General features: G+C 28.8%; 2 protein-coding genes across 6 annotated transcripts; both read right to left on the bottom strand.

The window, feature by feature from the left end:
- Positions 1–1,379: 1,379 nt before the first annotated feature.
- Positions 1,380–5,006, bottom strand: LOC103490832 (uncharacterized). 3 transcript variants are annotated; one of them, XR_537936.3, is made up of 5 exons: positions 4,635–4,960; positions 3,204–3,796; positions 2,571–2,855; positions 1,713–1,826; positions 1,380–1,619 (listed from the first exon to the last, which is right to left on the bottom strand). XR_537936.3 is itself a non-coding variant. In XM_008450542.3 (4 exons), exons 1-3 carry the CDS (start codon positions 4,819–4,821, stop codon positions 2,583–2,585), a joined length of 1,053 nt encoding a protein of 350 aa, XP_008448764.2. In that variant the 5' UTR covers positions 4,822–5,006; the 3' UTR covers positions 1,380–1,826; positions 2,571–2,582. The 3 variants fall into 3 exon arrangements, 2 of the variants coding, with proteins under 2 accessions (XP_008448764.2, XP_050942401.1); XM_008450542.3 differs by having other exon boundaries at positions 1,380–1,826; positions 4,635–5,006; XM_051086444.1 differs by lacking the exons at positions 1,380–1,619; positions 1,713–1,826 and having other exon boundaries at positions 2,391–2,855; positions 4,635–4,963.
- Positions 5,007–6,414: 1,408 nt separating this feature from the next.
- On the bottom strand, positions 6,415–10,707 carry LOC103490833 (calcineurin B-like protein 1). Of its 3 annotated transcripts, none has more exons than XM_008450545.3 (9): positions 10,374–10,707; positions 9,553–9,686; positions 9,205–9,287; positions 8,662–8,721; positions 8,301–8,409; positions 8,155–8,207; positions 7,586–7,666; positions 6,955–7,067; positions 6,415–6,828 (listed from the first exon to the last, which is right to left on the bottom strand). In XM_008450545.3, exons 2-9 carry the CDS (start codon positions 9,629–9,631, stop codon positions 6,765–6,767), a joined length of 642 nt encoding a protein of 213 aa, XP_008448767.1. In that variant the 5' UTR covers positions 9,632–9,686; positions 10,374–10,707; the 3' UTR covers positions 6,415–6,764. The 3 variants fall into 3 exon arrangements, with proteins under 3 accessions (XP_008448767.1, XP_008448769.1, XP_008448768.1); XM_008450547.3 differs by having other exon boundaries at positions 9,553–9,681; positions 10,374–10,669; XM_008450546.3 differs by having other exon boundaries at positions 9,553–9,715; positions 10,374–10,669.
- Positions 10,708–20,318: the final 9,611 nt, after the last annotated feature.

Raw genomic sequence — 20,318 nt, forward strand, 5'->3', positions numbered from 1 at the left:
TGGTATGAATATAATGTTTAAAAATGTAAGATCAAACATTTACAAAATTTAACAAAAATTTTAGTTTTATTAACGATCGATCCTGATAAACTTCTATGATTTTCTATCAATACTGCTAATACTAACTAATAGAAACCTGTCGATATTTGTCACTGATAGCATATGAAATTTTACAATATTTTGAAATGTCTCAATTGTATTTCGCTAATTGATTTATATTAATATTTTCAAAATTCAAGTTAAATTCTAAAAACGTTTTTTAAATCATAGTTCTTTAAAAAGACGCTTTTATTTTGAAACTAGTCGAAGAGTAGGGATATTTCATTTCACAAAATATAAAAATTATGGTAATGAAAATGAAAGAAAACAAACACAGTTTTCAAAAACTAAATGGTCGTCAATCATGATGTAATTATTTTAAAAAAAAAAAAGTTCAAAATATATTAGAAGTGATTTCAAATTTCGATTTTACCCAAACTTTGCTTTCTTAAGAGACCATGAAATGAAAGGCAAGAAAATCAAATTTGGAAAAAGTATCTATGGAAAAGCTTGAGATAACCTCTGCTTAGTCCAAATCTTTTGCAAATACAATGTTGATCTTATGGATATGGAAACAAAAATCACACAACCAAAGTTCCAAAGTCAAATTTGGAGTAAACTTCTTTTTTGTTACATTTACATCATAAATAGTAACATTCATTAATTTGATGGTTATGAAACATTGCTTCAATTTTACACTTATGCTGACTTAAACTTACATGATATTGCCTTTTATCTTTTATTATGAAACATTGCTTCAATTTTACACTTATGCTGACTTAAACTTACATGATATTGCCTTTTATCTTTTATTATGATTTTATTATGATTTTTTCGGTTTACTAGTCACTTCTCTAAGAGTTTGATTGATTGATTAATCATCCACATGACTTCAAATCATTTTTTCTTTTGGACAAAAGTAGGTTACGAAAAATTGAACACGCCAGAGCGAATTAGTTTAGTGAGAAATTCAAGTAATAATTGAGATTTATCATGAACATGTGCCTAACGTACTAGAAAATTATCATCAAGTGGATAATGGTTATTTTGATTTTTGAAGTATTCAAACTATATTCCATTTGGATTCTCTTGCTCTAACCAAACGTTTTATAAGAAATACATGTTAAAATATATACAATATTTTCAAACTAAAATAAGAACATAATTTGATAGCTATCGTGTACTAGAAAAAAAAAATCATCACTTGAAACTAACTCGTCTTTGAACAAATTCCAATCGCACGTCTAATAAATCCTTAACCAATTCAAAACTTCTAGAAATTAATTAATCAATTATATATAGACTTGAATATTGTTTAACTAAACTGTAAACTTTCAATATTGTGTCTAAATCTTAAACTTTAAACTCCGTGTACTAAATTTATAATCTAACCCCATCAAATTTTATACAACAATGTTCATGAACAGATTGAGAGTTATCACTATTCACACATTCCATAAAGAACATGAATCAAACTACAAGATTTCAGTTGAGCCATATGCCAATACCAAGTAACCCAATTTCTCCCTCTCGATTTCATTAGAACTTTTTCTCTATCCATTTCACCAACTTTCTTTCTTCTGTGAGAAACAAAAAGTCAATGAAACTGCAAGAAGCTTATGCCAAACTCCATGCCATTAAAGTAACCACAAAGATCATTTTCTAAATCTTACCAGAGTTATGATATTGTTCACCGGAGTCTTTTAGTGGCATTCATCATCTCATCACAGATCGTAGTAAACTTGTTCGTAGTCGCATTTCTTCTTATCTTTCTCCAGTTCCGTGATCTGAATAAGAACTAAGAGTTTGTAATAAAAATAAAACAAAGGATAGCATAAATGTCTTTTCTAACGTGTAAAAGAAGTCACAATTGAAAGACTCATCTATGATTTTCCAGTATTTAGCAAGATAAATGAGTACATTAATGGAAACTAGAAAGTGCATCACTCTACTTGTCTACCCCGTGACTGAGGGTTCTACATGTTTTATTTTAGCCTTTATATTTTCAAAAAGTAATCCAGATTTTATTTTTGCCTTTGTACTTCTAAAATCTCTACCCTCAAATATTCGTTCACTTAATACATGTCTCGACCAAACTATCACATACTTGAATTCACATTTTCAATTCGTTGAAAAAGTTTTCAACCATAAACACCAAAAGGAAAAAGTAACTATTTTCTGAATAGGTAACACCGTAAACATTTTTTGACGAAAACAGAAAGGGTCTTAAAATTCAAATACAAAAACAGGTATTTTGAAAGATTAAAGACAAGATAAGGAGTGTCCTATTTGAACCTAGACCCTTCCTTCGGCTCCTAATAGTTAAATTGAGCGTCATTCTAAAAGCAGTCTAACAGGAATTCAAATTCTACTCTCAGATTAAAGAAAAAAGACTTGTCACTATCTACATATTTCCATGCTTAAACACTAGAAAGTTTGAGAGGTTATAAAATATAAAAGGGCAGAAAGCATTTACTATACAGGTACCACTTTAACATAAAATTTTTACAACTAGATGAAAGGAACTGCACCTTTCATTTGCTCTAATCTTCGTCGAAGTATTTCTCCTCAGCATCATCATTGGCTTCCCTCATCCAGTGATCATCCAAGGTCTCATCATTGTCTATTTTTGAGTAATCTAAATGCTCGCTGTCTTCTCCCAACAAAAATTTCTGATGCATGATATATGTGAATTGATCCATCTGATCTTGCATATCTGCTTCAGATAAAGTTGCTACATGATTAGACCCACCCTCAGCACCTTCACTATTCTCGGTTGCTGGCCTTTCATGCTGATCATCCATGGCTCTAGTCACCTACAAGCAAAATCATCAAATGTCAAACAACTCATTATCGAGGACAAGCGATCTCCACAAATCATAACGCATTCAGATATGTTATTTTGTTCAGTTGACAATGATCAGATGTATAAAACATTAATATCTAAAAAAAAATCTATAAGCATTAAAACCATCTTATATTAGTTAAATAGACAGCTTGGGATTGCAAAAGAAGAAGAATAACGAACAAGGCGGAATAAATCATAAGATTGATCGAAAAACCAATTAAGCAAGCTAATCATAAGTAATAATTAAAGTAATAAAAAAAAGTTATTTGTAAAGGAAATCAAAGGATGAGACAAAGAAAAGATAACACAAAATTACCTCCATGGAATCAACTCCATTTGCAGGCTTATTATTGTCCTCCCCCTCTTCCTCTTTCTCTTTCTCTTCCTCTTCTTCCTCTTTCTCTTTCTCTTCCTCTTTCTCTTTCTCTTCCTCTTCTTCCTCTTCCTCTTCCTCTTCCTCTTCTTCTTCCTCCTCCTCCTCCTCTTCCCCTTGATTAACATTATTACCTACCAAGTCCCTCTCAGCAACACCTAACCTGCGTTGCTCTCCTCTGATCTTAGCAACCAACATTGCTTCTTCTGATCTCCTCATCAGAGTCTCTGACCACCTTTCCCCTGGTCTTGCCATTCCTCTCCCACTTGGATCTTGAAACTTCCCTACATACTCATGATGCAAAAAAGGCTCTCTCTCCCTCATTGCATCCTCCGAAAAGTACTGACCATCATATATCAATTTACTTAGATATGCCCGTCTCCTATTTTTCACAATAACAGACCTAGTGTGTAATTCATCTGATGTTGGGCTCTTTATACTCCGAAGGTGCTTTAAATGCCAATTGATCTCGTAATCGTCCTTGAGAGCATCAAACTCATGGAGTTCATTGGATGTCAACTGTGATCCATATCGTTCTACATCAATTGAAGTTAGAGGTGCAACAAACATTAGAATATTTAAGATGAACAGAAAGAAGCAGCATTCAAGGATTAGAATCAAACTAATTACAAAATCAGTTTCAATATATTATGAATTCAAGACATTTATTTCCCATAATTAAAATAACCAACTTCAAATAAAGCCAAAGATATTTTCCCCCCTCATTTCCAGTAACAAAAAGTGTGGAAATGACGAACATGCTGAATTCTTTCGTCTTCAAAGCTTAAAAATGATTCAAAAAACTACACGAAAATTGCTTCATAAAGATATAATAAAAGAACTAATGCATCAAAATTTGTTACTTCCTCTCAACTACAAAACACCCAAACACATGAAAAGAAATTAAAACCACTGTTATTTTATAATTTGGGATTCATTGCTTCATTCTATAGAGTCCCTTTGATAAACATTCCATATTCAAAAATTCTACTTGTTTATTTCTCACCATTTCCTTACCTTTGTTTTCATCCTTCCTCAACAAAAGATTGAATTCTTAGCAAAACAAGAAAAAGTGGAAGTAAGTTTACAACTTAATTTTAGAAAACAAATGGAGTTCAATCTTCTAATGTAACTAGTGTCATTTTTTCATCCATTACACTAGGAGCTAAATGGAACCATGGGACTCTCTGAAACTCTCACCATATCAAATAAGCATGAGTCTACTCATTCAAAATCTCCCTTTTTTTCTGTTCCAATTCGATATAGTAAGTTAGGGCTCTTATAACTTCAGATGAAATAATCAACATATAACAGAAATCCATGCCAGAAATTGCAAAAATAAATCCAGAGTTATAGAGAGAGAGAAAAAAAAACCAAGAAAGACGGCGACATCGCGAGAAAGAAGGTCGAGCAGAATGGCCTTGCGCTGAGACGGATTCGAGGCAGTGGATTGAAGAGCACGAGGGAAGTAAAGATCTTCCTGCAACGAAAGCCTTTCCGACAAGCAATCCATGGCTTCGCAACTCAATCCTTTCGCAGCCACTGTCTCCGCCGTCTCCATCTTCGTTCTCTCGCCGCCGCCTCTTCCCCGGTGAATAATAAACCCTCGGCCGGCTCAGTCGGTTCGGTGACGAGCAAAAGGATTAAACACGTGAGCAGCACGTGAAGATAGAGTCCGATGAAAATAATTTTTTGTTTCGAGTGTGTTTGGCAAGTCGATTACCGTACCCCTTACACGGATTGAAGTTACAGTTAACCAAAAATAAAAATAATGATCGATTATCTTATTCTTTTAGTTCATAAACTAAAAAATGTAATCGTTGTATTTAAGTTAAAAAAACACTTTTTGTTCATACAAACAACAAAATTATTATATATTTTTAAATTCATATACGAAAAAGAAAACATAAGTGATCAAGAAGTTTAGAGCTTTTTGTGACATCTTATGCAAACATTCATAAAATAAATAATGTGATCAAAGTCTCACATTGACTAGATAAATAGATGGTCATAAGTATTACATAAAGCAAAACATTTATTACTATTCGTACGATACTTTTTTTTGATAAAATTAGAACTTTCGAACACTATATTGTATTAAATTTTAATTTGACCAAGTTTTTTTAGTGTATGATTAATTGAGTGGGGCGTTAGAGTCGAGTCAGAGATGATTATTGAAGTTGGCTATGGGAGGTGAAGTTGGTTGTTGAAAATGGTAGTTGTGTGAAGTTGTATCGTATTTTTTTTAGGAAAATAAAATTTAATTTTACATGTTTTAAAAAATCAAGAGCATTGACTTTTTTAAAACTCATTAATTGCAAGGCCATAAAAATATTTTTGTAGATTTTTTTTCTCTTTTTAGCCCATAATTTTTTCTTCAACATCCACATGCTCAAGTTTTCTCCCAACTTTTTTTTTTATAGTTTTTTTTTCAACTCAAACTCAATGATTTGACTTTTCAAATAGGAAAAGAAAAAAAAAATAATATAAGACAATAGATTGTATGTATTCTTTCTAGTACTTTTGCCAAGTGTTGACCCTTTTCAAAATTAGTATTTATATATTTCACGAATATTCTATAATTAAATTTAAAAAAATATATAAAAATAAAAATTCTGACAAATAATAAATTTTATTTTTTAATAATTTTATTTTATAAAATGTAATAATTTGTAAAAAATTTCTACTTTTAAAAAAATCTCATTAGATTTTATAAGAAGATAGGAACCTTTTTTTTTTTACCTTTTTGATAGTCTGTCATTTTTTATTTTCATAATATCTTATGTCTTAGAATATAAAAAAAATATATATTGTTTTTGAATTTAATATTTATAGTATTTTTTTAAATATCATTAAATACGTATTATCTATTATTAACGAAAGTTTTAAAATGTTTAGTTCTTTCCATATTAACACCATTTCCCAATTTTGATTTTATATTTAATAATTTTCTATTAATATTCATTTAATACATAATATTTGTAGAAGATTTAATTTATATTATTCTATATTTCTATCGATAAATATTGAGATCTCAAATTTTCCTATATTTCATAAAGTTTTTTTTTTATTTTGCTATATTTGAAAACCTTTCTTTAAAAGACAAAAAAAAAAAAGACAAAAAAAATTTGAAATTCGTATAGCATACCAAACATTTATCACAACTCCACTTTTCCCATAACTAAGCTTCATACAAATCATCTTTTTAACTCTTGAAGACTTGGTAGGAAGAAATGAAACTGATAACTTCTTTCTCATTTTTGTACATATTTTTCTATAACTTCTTCCTTCTTTTTTGATAGCTTAAAGCAAAAAAGCCACAAAAATTTTTCAATGAAGATTTACAATTCAATAGAGTGTAAAGAGAGACCAATATTGCTCAAACTACACTTCATACTATTCTTTTCAAGTTTTTTTTTTCCTTCTTTTTCTTTCCTTGTTCCTGTTCTTTCCATCATCATTTCCAAAGAAAAACAAGAATCTTGACCTTTCTCAATCATACTTTTATGTGGCAATCTCATCCACCTCAGAATTAAACACAAAACTTGGGAAGGTGGTTGTTATATCCCTGCCATAAAAGCAAAAACAAGAATTTGAAAGGGTACTACTACTATGATGGATGCTTGAAACTTGAAAGCAAAGATATTATATTCATATGCCTCTCTTTTTTTTTTTTTTTTTCCCTTTTCTTTACCTCAAGTATGGAAGTGTCATGACTTTCAATAATGATGGATTCTTAGAAACAAAGTTTTGCCATTCAATCTTGTCTATCTTCCCATCTTGGTTCACATCAGCTTCCAAGAAAGTCTGTCCACAAATATTGTGAAAAAAAAACATATTATTCCATGAGATATAAAGGTGACAGCGACATGAAACTTGGTATCGAGTTCTTGAATGTCGCTCTACTGGTTGGAACATCGACACGAGTCAACCTAAATTCGTTTTTGAAATGACGATTTGCATATTGCATCATTGTATTTCGCATACTTTGCAAATCATAGCCACGTATTTTGGGGGGAAAAAACATACAGAAATTCGTGGTCATACTCTGCTACTAACAAATTCATTTCAACAATGGTCACAAGTTTGTAGAGTGCAGGCCCCTACAGGGTGTATGAATCCATTTCTAAAACACAGTTGGTACTATCTGCAAAAGAAACAGATCCTAGGGGTGTAGTTTGCTATTGTTCACTCTTAGAACCAATTGAAGCTTACTGAGGCTAATCCTCAACTCTTTTTTATTCTTTCTTATTGAGGAAAGTTGAAAAAAAAAATGAATAAAAAGAAAAAACTAGTAGAAATCCTGAAATTTTAAGGTAACTCACCTTATCAAGAATTATCTCTATTGTCTCATCAGCCAACTTCATCTCTGATTCACAGAGAAGAGCAATTAGCATTTGCTTCACCTGCCACAGTCGATAAATCAGAAATCTCTTTTGGCACTAACCATGAAAAATTATCCACAAAAGCATCGCATTGCTCTTCCAACTATAACAACAGCCTACTAATTGAACTGGAAGAAAAACTAGGAGAGCATTTTTACTGCACAGTGTGTCATCTCTCACTCAAGTTTATAATAGTTGGGAGATTTGAACTTATGACCTCTTAGTTGAGGGTATATGCATTAACCAGTTAAGCTATGCTCAAATTGGCAGTCATGTGTACCTTGTAGCAACTATTTTGTGGAAGATCTGACTTTGACTTATTCAAATAAAGAGGATGGAGACATATTGAAAACTTTTTCTCATCCTTGAGCCTAACTAATATTTTTTTATAAGAAAAACCTAACTAATATTTATACATGTAATTCAGAATGGAAAAGCAAAAGTTGTCTACATTTATATGCTACATGGCAATATTGGTGTGATTTGACCTGAAGGCAAAGAAAGCATACCTCTTGCCGCTCAATGAATCCAGTGTTATCCAAATCGTAAAGCTTGAACGAAACTGTAAAGGATAAATAACATGAGCCACATCTATATCAATAAAACACATCTAGGCAAGGTATGTTTTACATTATGTCACATCCCAAGCACTTACATTCGATCTTGACTTCCTGGGGAGCATTAGGATGAAAGACATTCAACGATCTAACAAAATCACCAAAATCAATGAACCCTTTCTGCTGAACATCAAATAGATCAAAGAGCTGCATGCAAGAAGGATGCAGTTTTAAGTATGCCAATAATATAGGTCGATTTAAACACATGGGAGTATATATCAATCAAATGGAAGCATGAGTCATTAAGAACACAAGCACTACTTCGATTAACACCCAAAATGTTACTAGAAATGAATTGCATTGCGATGTTCCAATTTAGAATAACTTTTTTTTCTAGATGTAAATATGTCGAATCCAATGGAAATGACTAGCTGACACTTTTAAAAATATATATTTTACCCGGTTTGCAAACAGATTTTCCTTCTTTCTGTTCTTGAAAATTGCAAGCTGAAATTCTTCCTGCATAATCATTGCACAGAACATCTTCATATTACTTATAGTAAAGAATAACTACATTTGACTGAATCAACTAACGCAGCAGAAATCAATAGTACTATCCCCAATGATATACATGTAGATAGGACACAAAAGATGAGGCAGTGGCAGTAACGCTACAAGTAACACGAACATGAATGCAGATCAATTGGTGAGACAGATGAATGTGTCACGAAGTCTCTAATTTGTAGAAAAGAGAAAAGACAGGCTAGTAATCAGGCTATTCAATTGTGCTAACCCACAGTCAGATTCACAGAGGAAGTGAGGAACAGAAGTAATTAGCAAAATGTTTGGCTGCCAAGTCCTGAATTTAAGTGTGAATGTATTTTCCCAAACAATATGAGCACAAACAGCTTTTGCGATCAAAATGTACAAAAACATGCACATGAAAAGATGTATAGCACCAACATCGGAACAATGAGTCGTAACAGAAACAAACAACTTTACCTTATTTATTAAACCATCATCAATCACAGAACTGCTGATGCTCTTGTACAGCTCAAACAATGCTTCAACTTCACTGACACTAACTGTTGTACCAAGTAAAACAGACAAGAAGCAATGCGAATAATATGAGAGAAAAATTCAGATAGATAAGAACATAGCTTGATAGCTAGAAAAGGACGGGCAGGGGTGGAATCAAAGTAGCAACATGTGGGAGTAGTAATTTTGAAATACAATAATTTGGAGCCATAGAAAAATGATTCAACATAAATGGTCCAAAAGGATGTGGTCAAAAAAACTTCATTAAATATTGACAGCTAGATCTCAGAGATCATAAACAAAGCAACTTACAGGCCGTTTGTGAAGCAAGATATATAGGATCTTCATATCCAGGATATTGTCTGCTTCCTTTAGACTGAATACAGCCCATTTACTATAACCGGTGCACTACAAAGCAATGACGGGGCAGCTTCTCCTTGGCTTCACTACAATATTTTATTAAAACCATCTCAACCTTCACAACAAATACAGACCCAGACACAAGCAGACCACGCAAATACATGAGCATCGACTTTAAAAGAAAAAAAATGAACAGCAATAGCAAACTTTCAAGTGGAAAGGAAGATAAAACTGTTTGTTTTCAATTCTCAAAGACTAGGAAATGACAATATAGAATTAAATATAAGGTCTGCTTATCCAGAGTTGAAGCTTCACTTCCTAACAAAAGCAGAGTGCAGGAACCATAAAATGGTCAAATTAACTAAAGACCTGTGAACAAGTCCAGCAAAAGATACCCAAATCTCAACAAACCAATATAATGTGCATGAAAATAACAAGAAGTCTCGCAGTGAAAGTGAAAGATGAACATAAGACTAAGTCAGATACAAAACAATAAGAGATCCAAAGTTGAACCTCCATTGCTTTCCTTCCTTCAATTCTCATACATCTTTTCAGCAACAACAACTAAATCAGTAAATCAAGTCAAACCCCATAAAGAAACCAAATCCAACCATCAAAAAACAGCGAATTCCATCAAATTCCATATCTCTCCACTCAAAACCACACCGACCCACGTAAAAAAAACAACACATTAACCAAACCCAACAGAGGAAAAACCCCACAAATGACAAAGCAAGAACAAGATACAAGAAGAAAAAAAAACACAAACTTACCAGCAAAGTATTCAGCCTGAAAATCCCAAAAACTCAAGAAAATCAAAAGACAGTTAATGAGTAAGGAAAAAGAAGAAGTAAACGAAATGGGTTGTGATCGAATCGAGATTTGGAGACTATGACAGGGTTTTAGGCATGGATCAAACAGCGGAAAAGTGGAGGAGAAACAGGTAGATTGTGCTACAAATTTCTGGTTGATTCTTGGAACAGAGGAAATGAGAAGAAGGAAGATGGAAGTGCCATTTGGATTAGAGTGAGTGGGAGAGAAGCGCCAAAGCAAAAACAAGATTATAAAGAGAAGAAGAAAGTGGAATCCATGGCTGAGTTAAAAAGGAAACTGAAAGAGACCACAAGGCCCGTGACCATGGCCTTCGCCGAATATTCCTTTCTTTAGTCTTAATTATGTGATTAAGCTAATTTTCTATTAATTAATTATCCTTCAAAATAACGTTAATAATGCATTATTTAATACATTATGATTATACACGTACTCAAATAATAATAATAATTAAGTATATTTGGAAGATTTTTTTCCATTTTTGTCCTTCACTTTGTATTTGTAATTCCTTGTTTGTCCTTTACTTTTCAATATTAAGATAATACATTTCTAATTACTAAAAAAGATATTTTTACTTATCTCGTTCAGACTACATTTGTAATTGTAAAAATTAATTGTGAAAAAACAATTTAAAGCAAAGTATTTTATCAGTCTGTTGAGACTCGCTATTCCATCTACCTTAATTGACGAGCAAAGATGACACAAATATGTTGTAGTTGTACCTTGACCAGCTTTCACCTTAGCCATAATAATAAAACACATATAAACGAGTTTACATATAATATTTCGATTAGGCAAGACATTAGCTAAAACGAGCGTAGTTCCTTGATAATTATAGTGAATTTTCTCACTTGAAGTCGAAAGTTTAATTCTCTAGTCCACTATTATCGTAACAAAAAGATAGTTAATTAAGATATTATAAATCACTTATGAGTATCAGCATGAGCATAATTCAACCAACATTATCATGTATACATCTTTAACGATGAAGGAGGAATCTTTTTCGATCTACTTTGAGTGGAAGTAGATTCAAAATTAGTTTGGAGTCTACTAATGGATGAGGACCACCACTACAACAAATATCTTTAAAAAGAAAAACTACATTATTGTATATTACTATTTTAACTCCACTTCCATTGTGCACATGTTTTGTTAACTTTAAAATAAAACCATTTAAATTCAACAATTCACTAAATATCCTTTTGAAACTAATTAAATACTAATATATCATTTTAATAAAATCAACAAGAAAAAAAATAAAATAAAAATTATGTACATTCCTAATATTTTTTTGTATTTTTAGTTGTTTTAATGTTTGTGTCAGTTAAATTATTCTCGTGTCGGTATTTTAAATTTTAGAAAGTACATACCTTTTACCAAATTTGCTAAAAAAATGGAGAATTGTTAGAAATGATAAATTTGACAAAATACTTACAAAATATAGCAAAATTTCAGATTAGATATTGATAGATATTTTTATCAGTCATATTAATAGACAATAATAGAAATATATTAATGTCTGATAGAATATAAATTTTTACCATGTATTATAAATGTTTTAATAAAATATCCCAAAATACACCTTTTATCAAGAATTTAATTCTCTTAATTTTTTTTAATGTTTATTTTATTATTATGAATGGAAAAAATATATATTTCAATATCTGTCATTAATTGCTTAAGATATGATTTGCACTAACGTGGGTAATTTAAATAAATTCAATATGAGGAAATGATCATTTAAAAAGGAAACAATATTAAATTTTAAATCACTAAATTTTGTTAAAATATTGTGTCCAACAATTTTATAAATTTTTCAAATTTTGTGAAAAATAGAATACTTGTCCAAATATCTTTATATCTAATAAATTTATAACATATTTAAATTTCTAAAAATCAACCGGTAATTCGTGTTTAATAAAATACATCAAAATATTTATAAAATATAGTAAAAGATCACAGTTTATATATAATTGAACGTTATAGATGAAGATAGATATCATAATAGACATAAATAGTAATCTCTTCGATCTACTACAGATAGATTGTGATATTTTGATATAGATGTAAATATTTTTCGAAAAGCTATGTGATTTAAAATAATTTATATTTACATGTATATGTGTTCGTAGATATCAAATTTGTTGGTGAAACTAATGGTGGAGTTCGGAATATTCTCCAACATTTCACATGTCCTTGTTTGCACATGTGTTTGGTTGGACCTTGGCCATGTTATATTTTTTTCACAAAATTCTCAAAGATTATCAATGTGTGAGGACCAAGAATACGTAATGATTCATAGCACAACGTCCGATTCATAAATTATATACTCGTAGGATTGATTATATCCCTTGATAAATCATTACCGTCTATATATATATACACACACATATGTATAAACTCTCAATTTTATTTTAATAGGTTTTTAAAGTTTTAATTTTTTGTTTTGATAGATCACTTTAACTACTCGACATTTGTTAGTATTCATTTTTAAGAATTCTATTAGACATAAATTTTTCCTATATTTTAACATATTAGTTAATGTTAGAAATTTATATTACGATCAATAACCTAATAGATAAAAGTTTTTTAAATTTAGTAATCTAAAAGATTGTTTTAAAGTTTGAATTTTTTAAACACAAGAATTAAAAGTTAAATAACTTATTACAAAAATTGTTAAGGGTAAGTAACATTTCGAATGAACCAAACTTTTGATTTAATTGTACCAAACAAAAACTTCTGATTTAACGTATCAATAAAATTCTCGATATATTTTAGGTCATGTTTGATAACGATTTATTTTTGTATGTAAATGTTATGTTTGTTTGCTCGTGATTTTTGAATTTTTGCAATTTTTTACCTAATGTGAGAAAATTTAAATCAATTTTAAACTACAAGAATGCATTTTTGGAAAGTAAAAAAAAAAAAAAGTCTTAAGGAACTTATATTTTAATCTCGGTTAAAATGTGAGAAAAGACGATCATGATCAATCTTAAAAAAAAATCAAATAACTACTAAATGGAATTTAGTTTTTGAGATCCAAATTAATATAATTTTTTTGAACGAGAAACAACGAAATTGACTTTGTTCTAGTGCATTAACGAACGAAAAGTCTCAAATCACAAATTGGTTTGATCAAACAAAATTGATGAGGAACAAACTTATTATTATAGCACGAGTGAAAAATGACAAAGGCAAATTTAGCTCAACAGTAATTTACATGACATTTTATTATTGAGATAGACCGTTAGATTCTCGATAATTAATGTACCGAAAAAGTTTGAAAGGGAAGAATCAAAATGGAGCATATCTTTAGAAGAAATAAATACATATATCATTTGCCATTAATTTTTGTCACATCAATGGATCAAATTGTCACAATCCAAAATCTTATCCTATTATTAATATTTCAAAATTTTAATTTATCTAGTTGTCTTAATTTATTATTTCTTTTCTGAAAAAGTCCTCCTTTAAATGTATTATAAAAAGAATATTAGAAAATAAATTTAAAATATTGACTTTCAACATCTTTTCTTTCAAATAAAAATTCACTCCAAATTCAAAATTCTATTGACTTTGAATATTTATATATATAGTTTAAATGAAATGATTAACCTTTATGTTTGTTTTATTTCGTTCTTCATCCTTTTTTGTTGCTTTTAGTTTATTTTATTAAATATTTACCAAAAATTAAATATATAATTTTTTTTTAAGTCAAACCTATAATAGAATTTTCCATTTGTCCATTCTTTGATTAGTTAATGATTATGGTGGATAATTGAGTTTGTTAGATGTTTAATATTTGAAACATTTTCGTATATTTTTTTAAATGATCATTAAAGTATTAACTAATTCAACATTAATAATAAAATTGTTTGTTAGCATTGATTAAGAAAATTAAAAAACACAACAACCTAGCTAGCATATTTTAGTTCTTAGTAGTTAAGAAAGCTATATTTTTTAAAGGAATTTTATGACCAAAGACGAAATAAATTAAATAAGGTAAGAAACCAAATATAATATATACATTATAGTGACTATGGATTAACATGAATCTACTGGTACTATAAACATTTAGCATTCAGTCTAGCTTCCATATGGTTCTCGTGTTTCAAAATGCTCGCACATATTTATTGAGTTTTATATTAGAATTTAATCCATATCTTAGGAGTAAAGTTGTGATAGACTTGAAACCCGAAAACTGGATTGATGTCAATTTCATTACTTAAAAACTAAATCGTCGTTTACTACCATTTTGTTTTTAAAAATTAAATCTATAAACATTACTTTCACCTCTAAATTTCTTCTTTTGTTATATATTTTTTACCAATATCTATTTTAAAGAATCAAGCCAAATTTTAAAAAAACTAAACAAAAAAAGTAGCTTTAAAAAGTTTTATTTTTAATATTTGCTAGACAATTAAGCTATTGTACTTTTAAGAAAGTTTCAAATCAAAACACGAAATGAAAAGACCGAAGTAGGTTTAGTTTTTTGAAAAATGGTTATCAAACACGTAAGGGTTTAAATATGTCGCATAAAATGGAAATTAAGTTCAAATTTTTTTTAATAAAAATGTTTTTTTTTTCTAGAAATTATTTTTAAATGCAATTTTCTCATAAAAAATTTAATTAGTCGTTGATGTTTCCATCTCCCAACTACATTTAAAAAGAATAAAAATTAACATTATTTATTAGAAATTAAAATTAATAAGAAAACCTTCCATATACAAATTTTATATAAAATATGGAATAAATATTAATAGTATATAAAGAAGAAGAAAGAATTATTTAAAATGGCTATTCCATTTTCAAGGGGACAAGATTGTTGAACACCACAAATAAAATGCCAACGTGTCACCATACCTCTATTATTGCATTATATATATATATATTAAAATCAAAAGTTGACCAATATTTATCCAACATTAATTATTAATTAAGACAATTCATCCATTGCAATAGAAAATAGCAAAAGTAATACCACCGAAAGCCATTGCTCGTAACGTTTGATAAAAGTACTTTAAGGCAATCAATCAATCCAAAGGAATTTGTTTTCCTCTTTTAAGATTGAGAATTCAAATAGGAAAGATAGCGTTTGAGAGAAGTAAAGTGTAAATATATTTTGCATGTATTGTTGGATCATCCATTGATCGGTTTTAGTGTATTGAATATATCGTTCTGTGTATGTGTGATGTATCGACATGCTTCGTTCGTGTACTTATCAAATATACTTTAGCTTATTTTTAGAGAACTTAATTATATATTGAATATATTGTCCTATATGTATGTATGTGTATGATATATATCTTGTTTTACTATTTAAAATATTTTGTAGGTTCATATTTTCATGAACAATTTTTCAATTTTTGGATAAACGTTCTTTACTTGTATAGGTTTTGAAAATAATTCAGTTTTGGAGTTCCTATAAAAATGGGAAGCCCTACCTTTGAGTGCGGTTGAACTACTGATTTAGGTAATTGGAAGTAACCAATTAGGTTTACGATGAAACATCGATCAGGTATCCAATTTGAGTACCTCCACAGGATAAATCTCGTCAGAAAACTGAAGAGCAACGACAGCAAGTGATGGAGTTCAATAGTTCCTCATGTAAAATTATTGACTCTGAAGATATAGTAATATGGAAAAAAAAAACTAAATTGTTTCAAACATCGATAGAACCAGAAGTGCTCCAATTGATCATTCACATTTTATTTGATGGTTAGAGATAAATTGAAGGCTAAGCAGTGATAATTCCAAGGACTTCTCGAGGAGATAAATAAAGATGTCTCATACGTTACTCATAATATGTGTGATGAGCTTTTCTAATATGGGTATTATTGTTATATAAGAAGAGTTGAAAAAGTAGTATCAAACTTTTGTGCAATATATACAATAGCCAATTAAGATATTTGTGTGAAATAATATGAAAGTTTAGACAAATGTGTAACTAAGACGGTTTATTGAGACGTCAACAAAAGTTTAACTTAATCAACGCCAATGTATATCGAGAATCAAGAGGTTCTAAGTAAGTCCAAATCTCCCACTTTTTTTCCCTAACTTTTTTGTTTTTAAATCTATTCCAAGTTCACTTATGTTTATTGGATAGCCCATTTTTTAGGGTTGACATCAAAAGAAGAATTTAATAATTGGGCCCTAAATTTTATGAACACAACAAGCCCATCGGCCCATTTTGTGAACTTTTTGTACCTAAACTTATAATCCAAATAATTAAAATAAACATTACTTTAAATCTTAGTTTAATCTATAACTTTTAAAGTTTGCTTTATTTTTGTCGCTATGCTTCCTAAAGCTCATTATGGCCTTAAAATTTCAATTAGTTTTGTTTAATTATGATCTTTTAAACTTTTAAGATCTCTATTTTAATTGCAAACACTTATTTTAAAACAACATTATAAAGTAGGTTATTGCTAATCACATCTATCTTTGTCTTCAAAAAATCATGTTCATGTTCATCCCGTATTAACATGTTTAACACATACTTGATGTTACATCATTATTATTTGTTAAAATTTATATTTTGGTTCGTAAACTTTTAAATAAGTAACAAACTTTTAAATAAGTAACAATTAGTCGTTGAACTTTAATTGACAACCATTTAGTCAATGCATTTTTAAATATATAACAATTTCATCCCTCCACTTTGATAAGTGATAATTTACCTCATAATTTCATACATTTTAAAAGTTTTATAATAACGTAGTGTCTATCATGAAAATTAAATTAAGTATAAGTTTTTATTAGGTAATAACTTGATCTTAATAGTTTATATATTTGAAAATTTTTGTTTTAAAACATAGCTAAATAAGTCAAAATATTTATAAATATGACAAAATTTCACTTTTTATCGAGCATAAATTAATACATAGGTATTGACTATTCAAGTTTATCGAAGTTTATTGTAGATAGACCATGGCATTTTGTTATATTTTTAGTAGTTTATCTTTAAAGCAAATTCTTTCTAAAAAATGATTCCCGATCAATTTATTAATATGCATGTGTAAATCATTTCATTAAACTTTAATGATTATATTTCAAAATAAAATCAAATTGTTATAGATTTTGAAAAGATAACAACTAAAACTGTTTTCAACATTCATACACAAAACTATTACTTTTACGAAAGCAAAAAACTATAAATATTATTTTAAGTCTCATGCGATTATGTTTGGTGTTTTTTATTTATTTTCTACATTTTCCAAATACATAAACAAAAGCGACAATTTGATTAATAAACAAAGGGTGATCAATAAACCTAAAACCCAAAACCGTAACGAAAATAATAAATTTGATAAAATTTATAATTTAAATAAACTTCGTAAAAACAACTAAATAATATTTACCGACTTGTTACGATTACGATTGATCTATCAATAAAACCACAGATACGACGAATTCAAATTTTAGAATTGTATTCGTTTAGTCGACAGCTACGCAAGTGGGTCCCACATAAGCGGCGCATTTTAGTCACGCGTTTCTCGTTGGTCACATCTCGCTATCGTGCCGTGAGGGCTTCACCTTATATGCGCGACGTTTAGGATTGCATTCACCACGTGGCGAAAGATGAGTGGACAGTCACGTACTGTCATGGTCAATGATTTTGCTGGTAACGACTCGTTTTTTTTTTTAGCTTACGTGTTCTTTAATTTTTATTATCCTTTTAATTTCTAATGTAATAATATAATGAATTTGGTCCATTCTTTATTATTATCATTTCAACTCACAAATAATTATTTCCTCCAAATATATTTTTCTAAAAAGCTTAAATATGAATCTTTCAAAAAAGCAACTTTAATGAAAAATTGATGTATTATTATTATGCTTAACCTTTTAGCTATATATTATACTTTTAATAATTTCCGTCCTTCGTCAACTTGGAATTTATATCCATCTTGACAAATGAAATGATTGTATATATATTAAAGAAGAAACAACGTTTGAAAATTCTATCATTTTCGTTTTCTAGGGATCGAAGATTCAATCTCCTACCCCATAGTTATTGTACTAAAAAAACATTTTGAATATTTCATTTTCTTTAGTTTTGTTTCATTTCTATTTATGTATTTTTAAAAATATTTCTAAAATTATTTTTAATGATTTTATTTTTTATATTTTTTCTAGAAAGAAAGGTGCACGAGCATCCTTAAAATTGTAAAAACATATTTACAAAATATTTATCTATACTATATATGTTTGGGTAATAGTTAAGAGTACAAGAACTAAAATATCACAGTCATAAGCATATTAACTAAAAATATAATAGAATTTAAACTGTTTGATAACTCTGTTTGAGTTAAAAGATCGTGACAGAGAGATCATACTATCGACTTTTTATATAATTATAAATTCTTTAACCACTCGTGTATATTGTTGGTATATATTCAGGTGGAAACTCTTTTGAGTTATTAATTGGATAGGAGGGAAAACACTATGTTGTTTGGTATTAATTCACATTTAGTTTCATAAATTGTTACTAAGAACAACATTTTTTTTATTGTAAAAATAATTGTTTATTTTGTTTTGAGGCATTAGTTCCATTTATAATCATTGCAAGTCTAGAAGCACATATTCATTTACTTGCAAATGAAATGATTAATTATACCTTATTTTATTGAAGTTGACATAAGTAAAAAATTATCTAAAATTTTAAGTGACAAACATAAACAAAAAAACGACGATTAAACCCCTAATTTTAATAGGCTCTAGGCTGTAGGTATTAGAGACTCGAATTATAATAATAACTTACAAAATTATAGTTAATGACACTATTTGAATTCTTTTTTTTACAATATCTATTTTTTTACTTACACTAAAATAACATATACCTCAAACACATATTATTATAATCCAAATCAAGATAATATGTATCCTACAAATGAAATATTATAACTTGTAGACTATAACGGTTATTTTAATGGTAACTATAGCTCAGTATTTTCAAATGCTCCTATCAATATTAAAAGAAGAGAAAATAAACGAAAATAATTGAAATAAATTTATAACAATTATAACACTTCATAATTTGTTTATTTCCCAGTTAACTCGACGATTATCATGTGTTCTTTCGTTCTATAACTATTTGATTTTTAGTAACACGGTTTCTATGAAGTCTTTTTATTTTGTGTTTATTGTCTATTTTTAACGAGCATTTCAAAAACCAGCCGACAATACAATAACTTATTTTTGTCTTTTAAATTTAGTTAAAATGGTAGCGGAAAGAATAAATTTTTGGTAAAGAGATGACAAGAAAACAAGTATAATTTACAAAAACAAAAAACCTATAAATCAAATAGTTATAAAATGTAGTATTATTTCTTAAATTCATGTCATGAAGTGTTACACGTATACTCTTAAGTTACAAATGTAGTTCATCAACTTTTGGTTAACAAGCCTCTAAACATTTAACTAAATACATATTTTTTTTAACTTTACCTCGTTGATTCATTTTCAATTTTACGCCTATTAATTTCTTGAACTAATAATTTTTCTTTTTAAACTAATGAACTCGCCAAAGAAAAAAATAAATAAAGTTTAGTTACACAAAAACACGTGTAATAGTCAAACAATTTAAAAATAAATAAATACGTTTGTGTTTTCAAACAATTTCCTACCCATAGTTTTCAACTATTTTAGCTAAACAATTGAATTCTTAATCCATTTCTAAAAACAAAAAAACAAAGTTATTATAAATTTAGTTTTCAAAAACATAAAATAAAACGCTCTATAATTGAAGTATAAATCCCACGTAAATTGTTATTAATTAAAAAGATTATGGGCTAAACTTGTATTTAGTAATGGTTTACCGTTTTCGTATCTATCCACATGAACTAAAAATTGGAACTTTACCCTTTGTGGACAATCATTCATTC

Source organism: Cucumis melo, chromosome 6 (assembly GCF_025177605.1).
Source record: "Cucumis melo cultivar AY chromosome 6, USDA_Cmelo_AY_1.0, whole genome shotgun sequence".
Lineage (NCBI taxonomy): Eukaryota > Viridiplantae > Streptophyta > Magnoliopsida > Cucurbitales > Cucurbitaceae > Cucumis > Cucumis melo.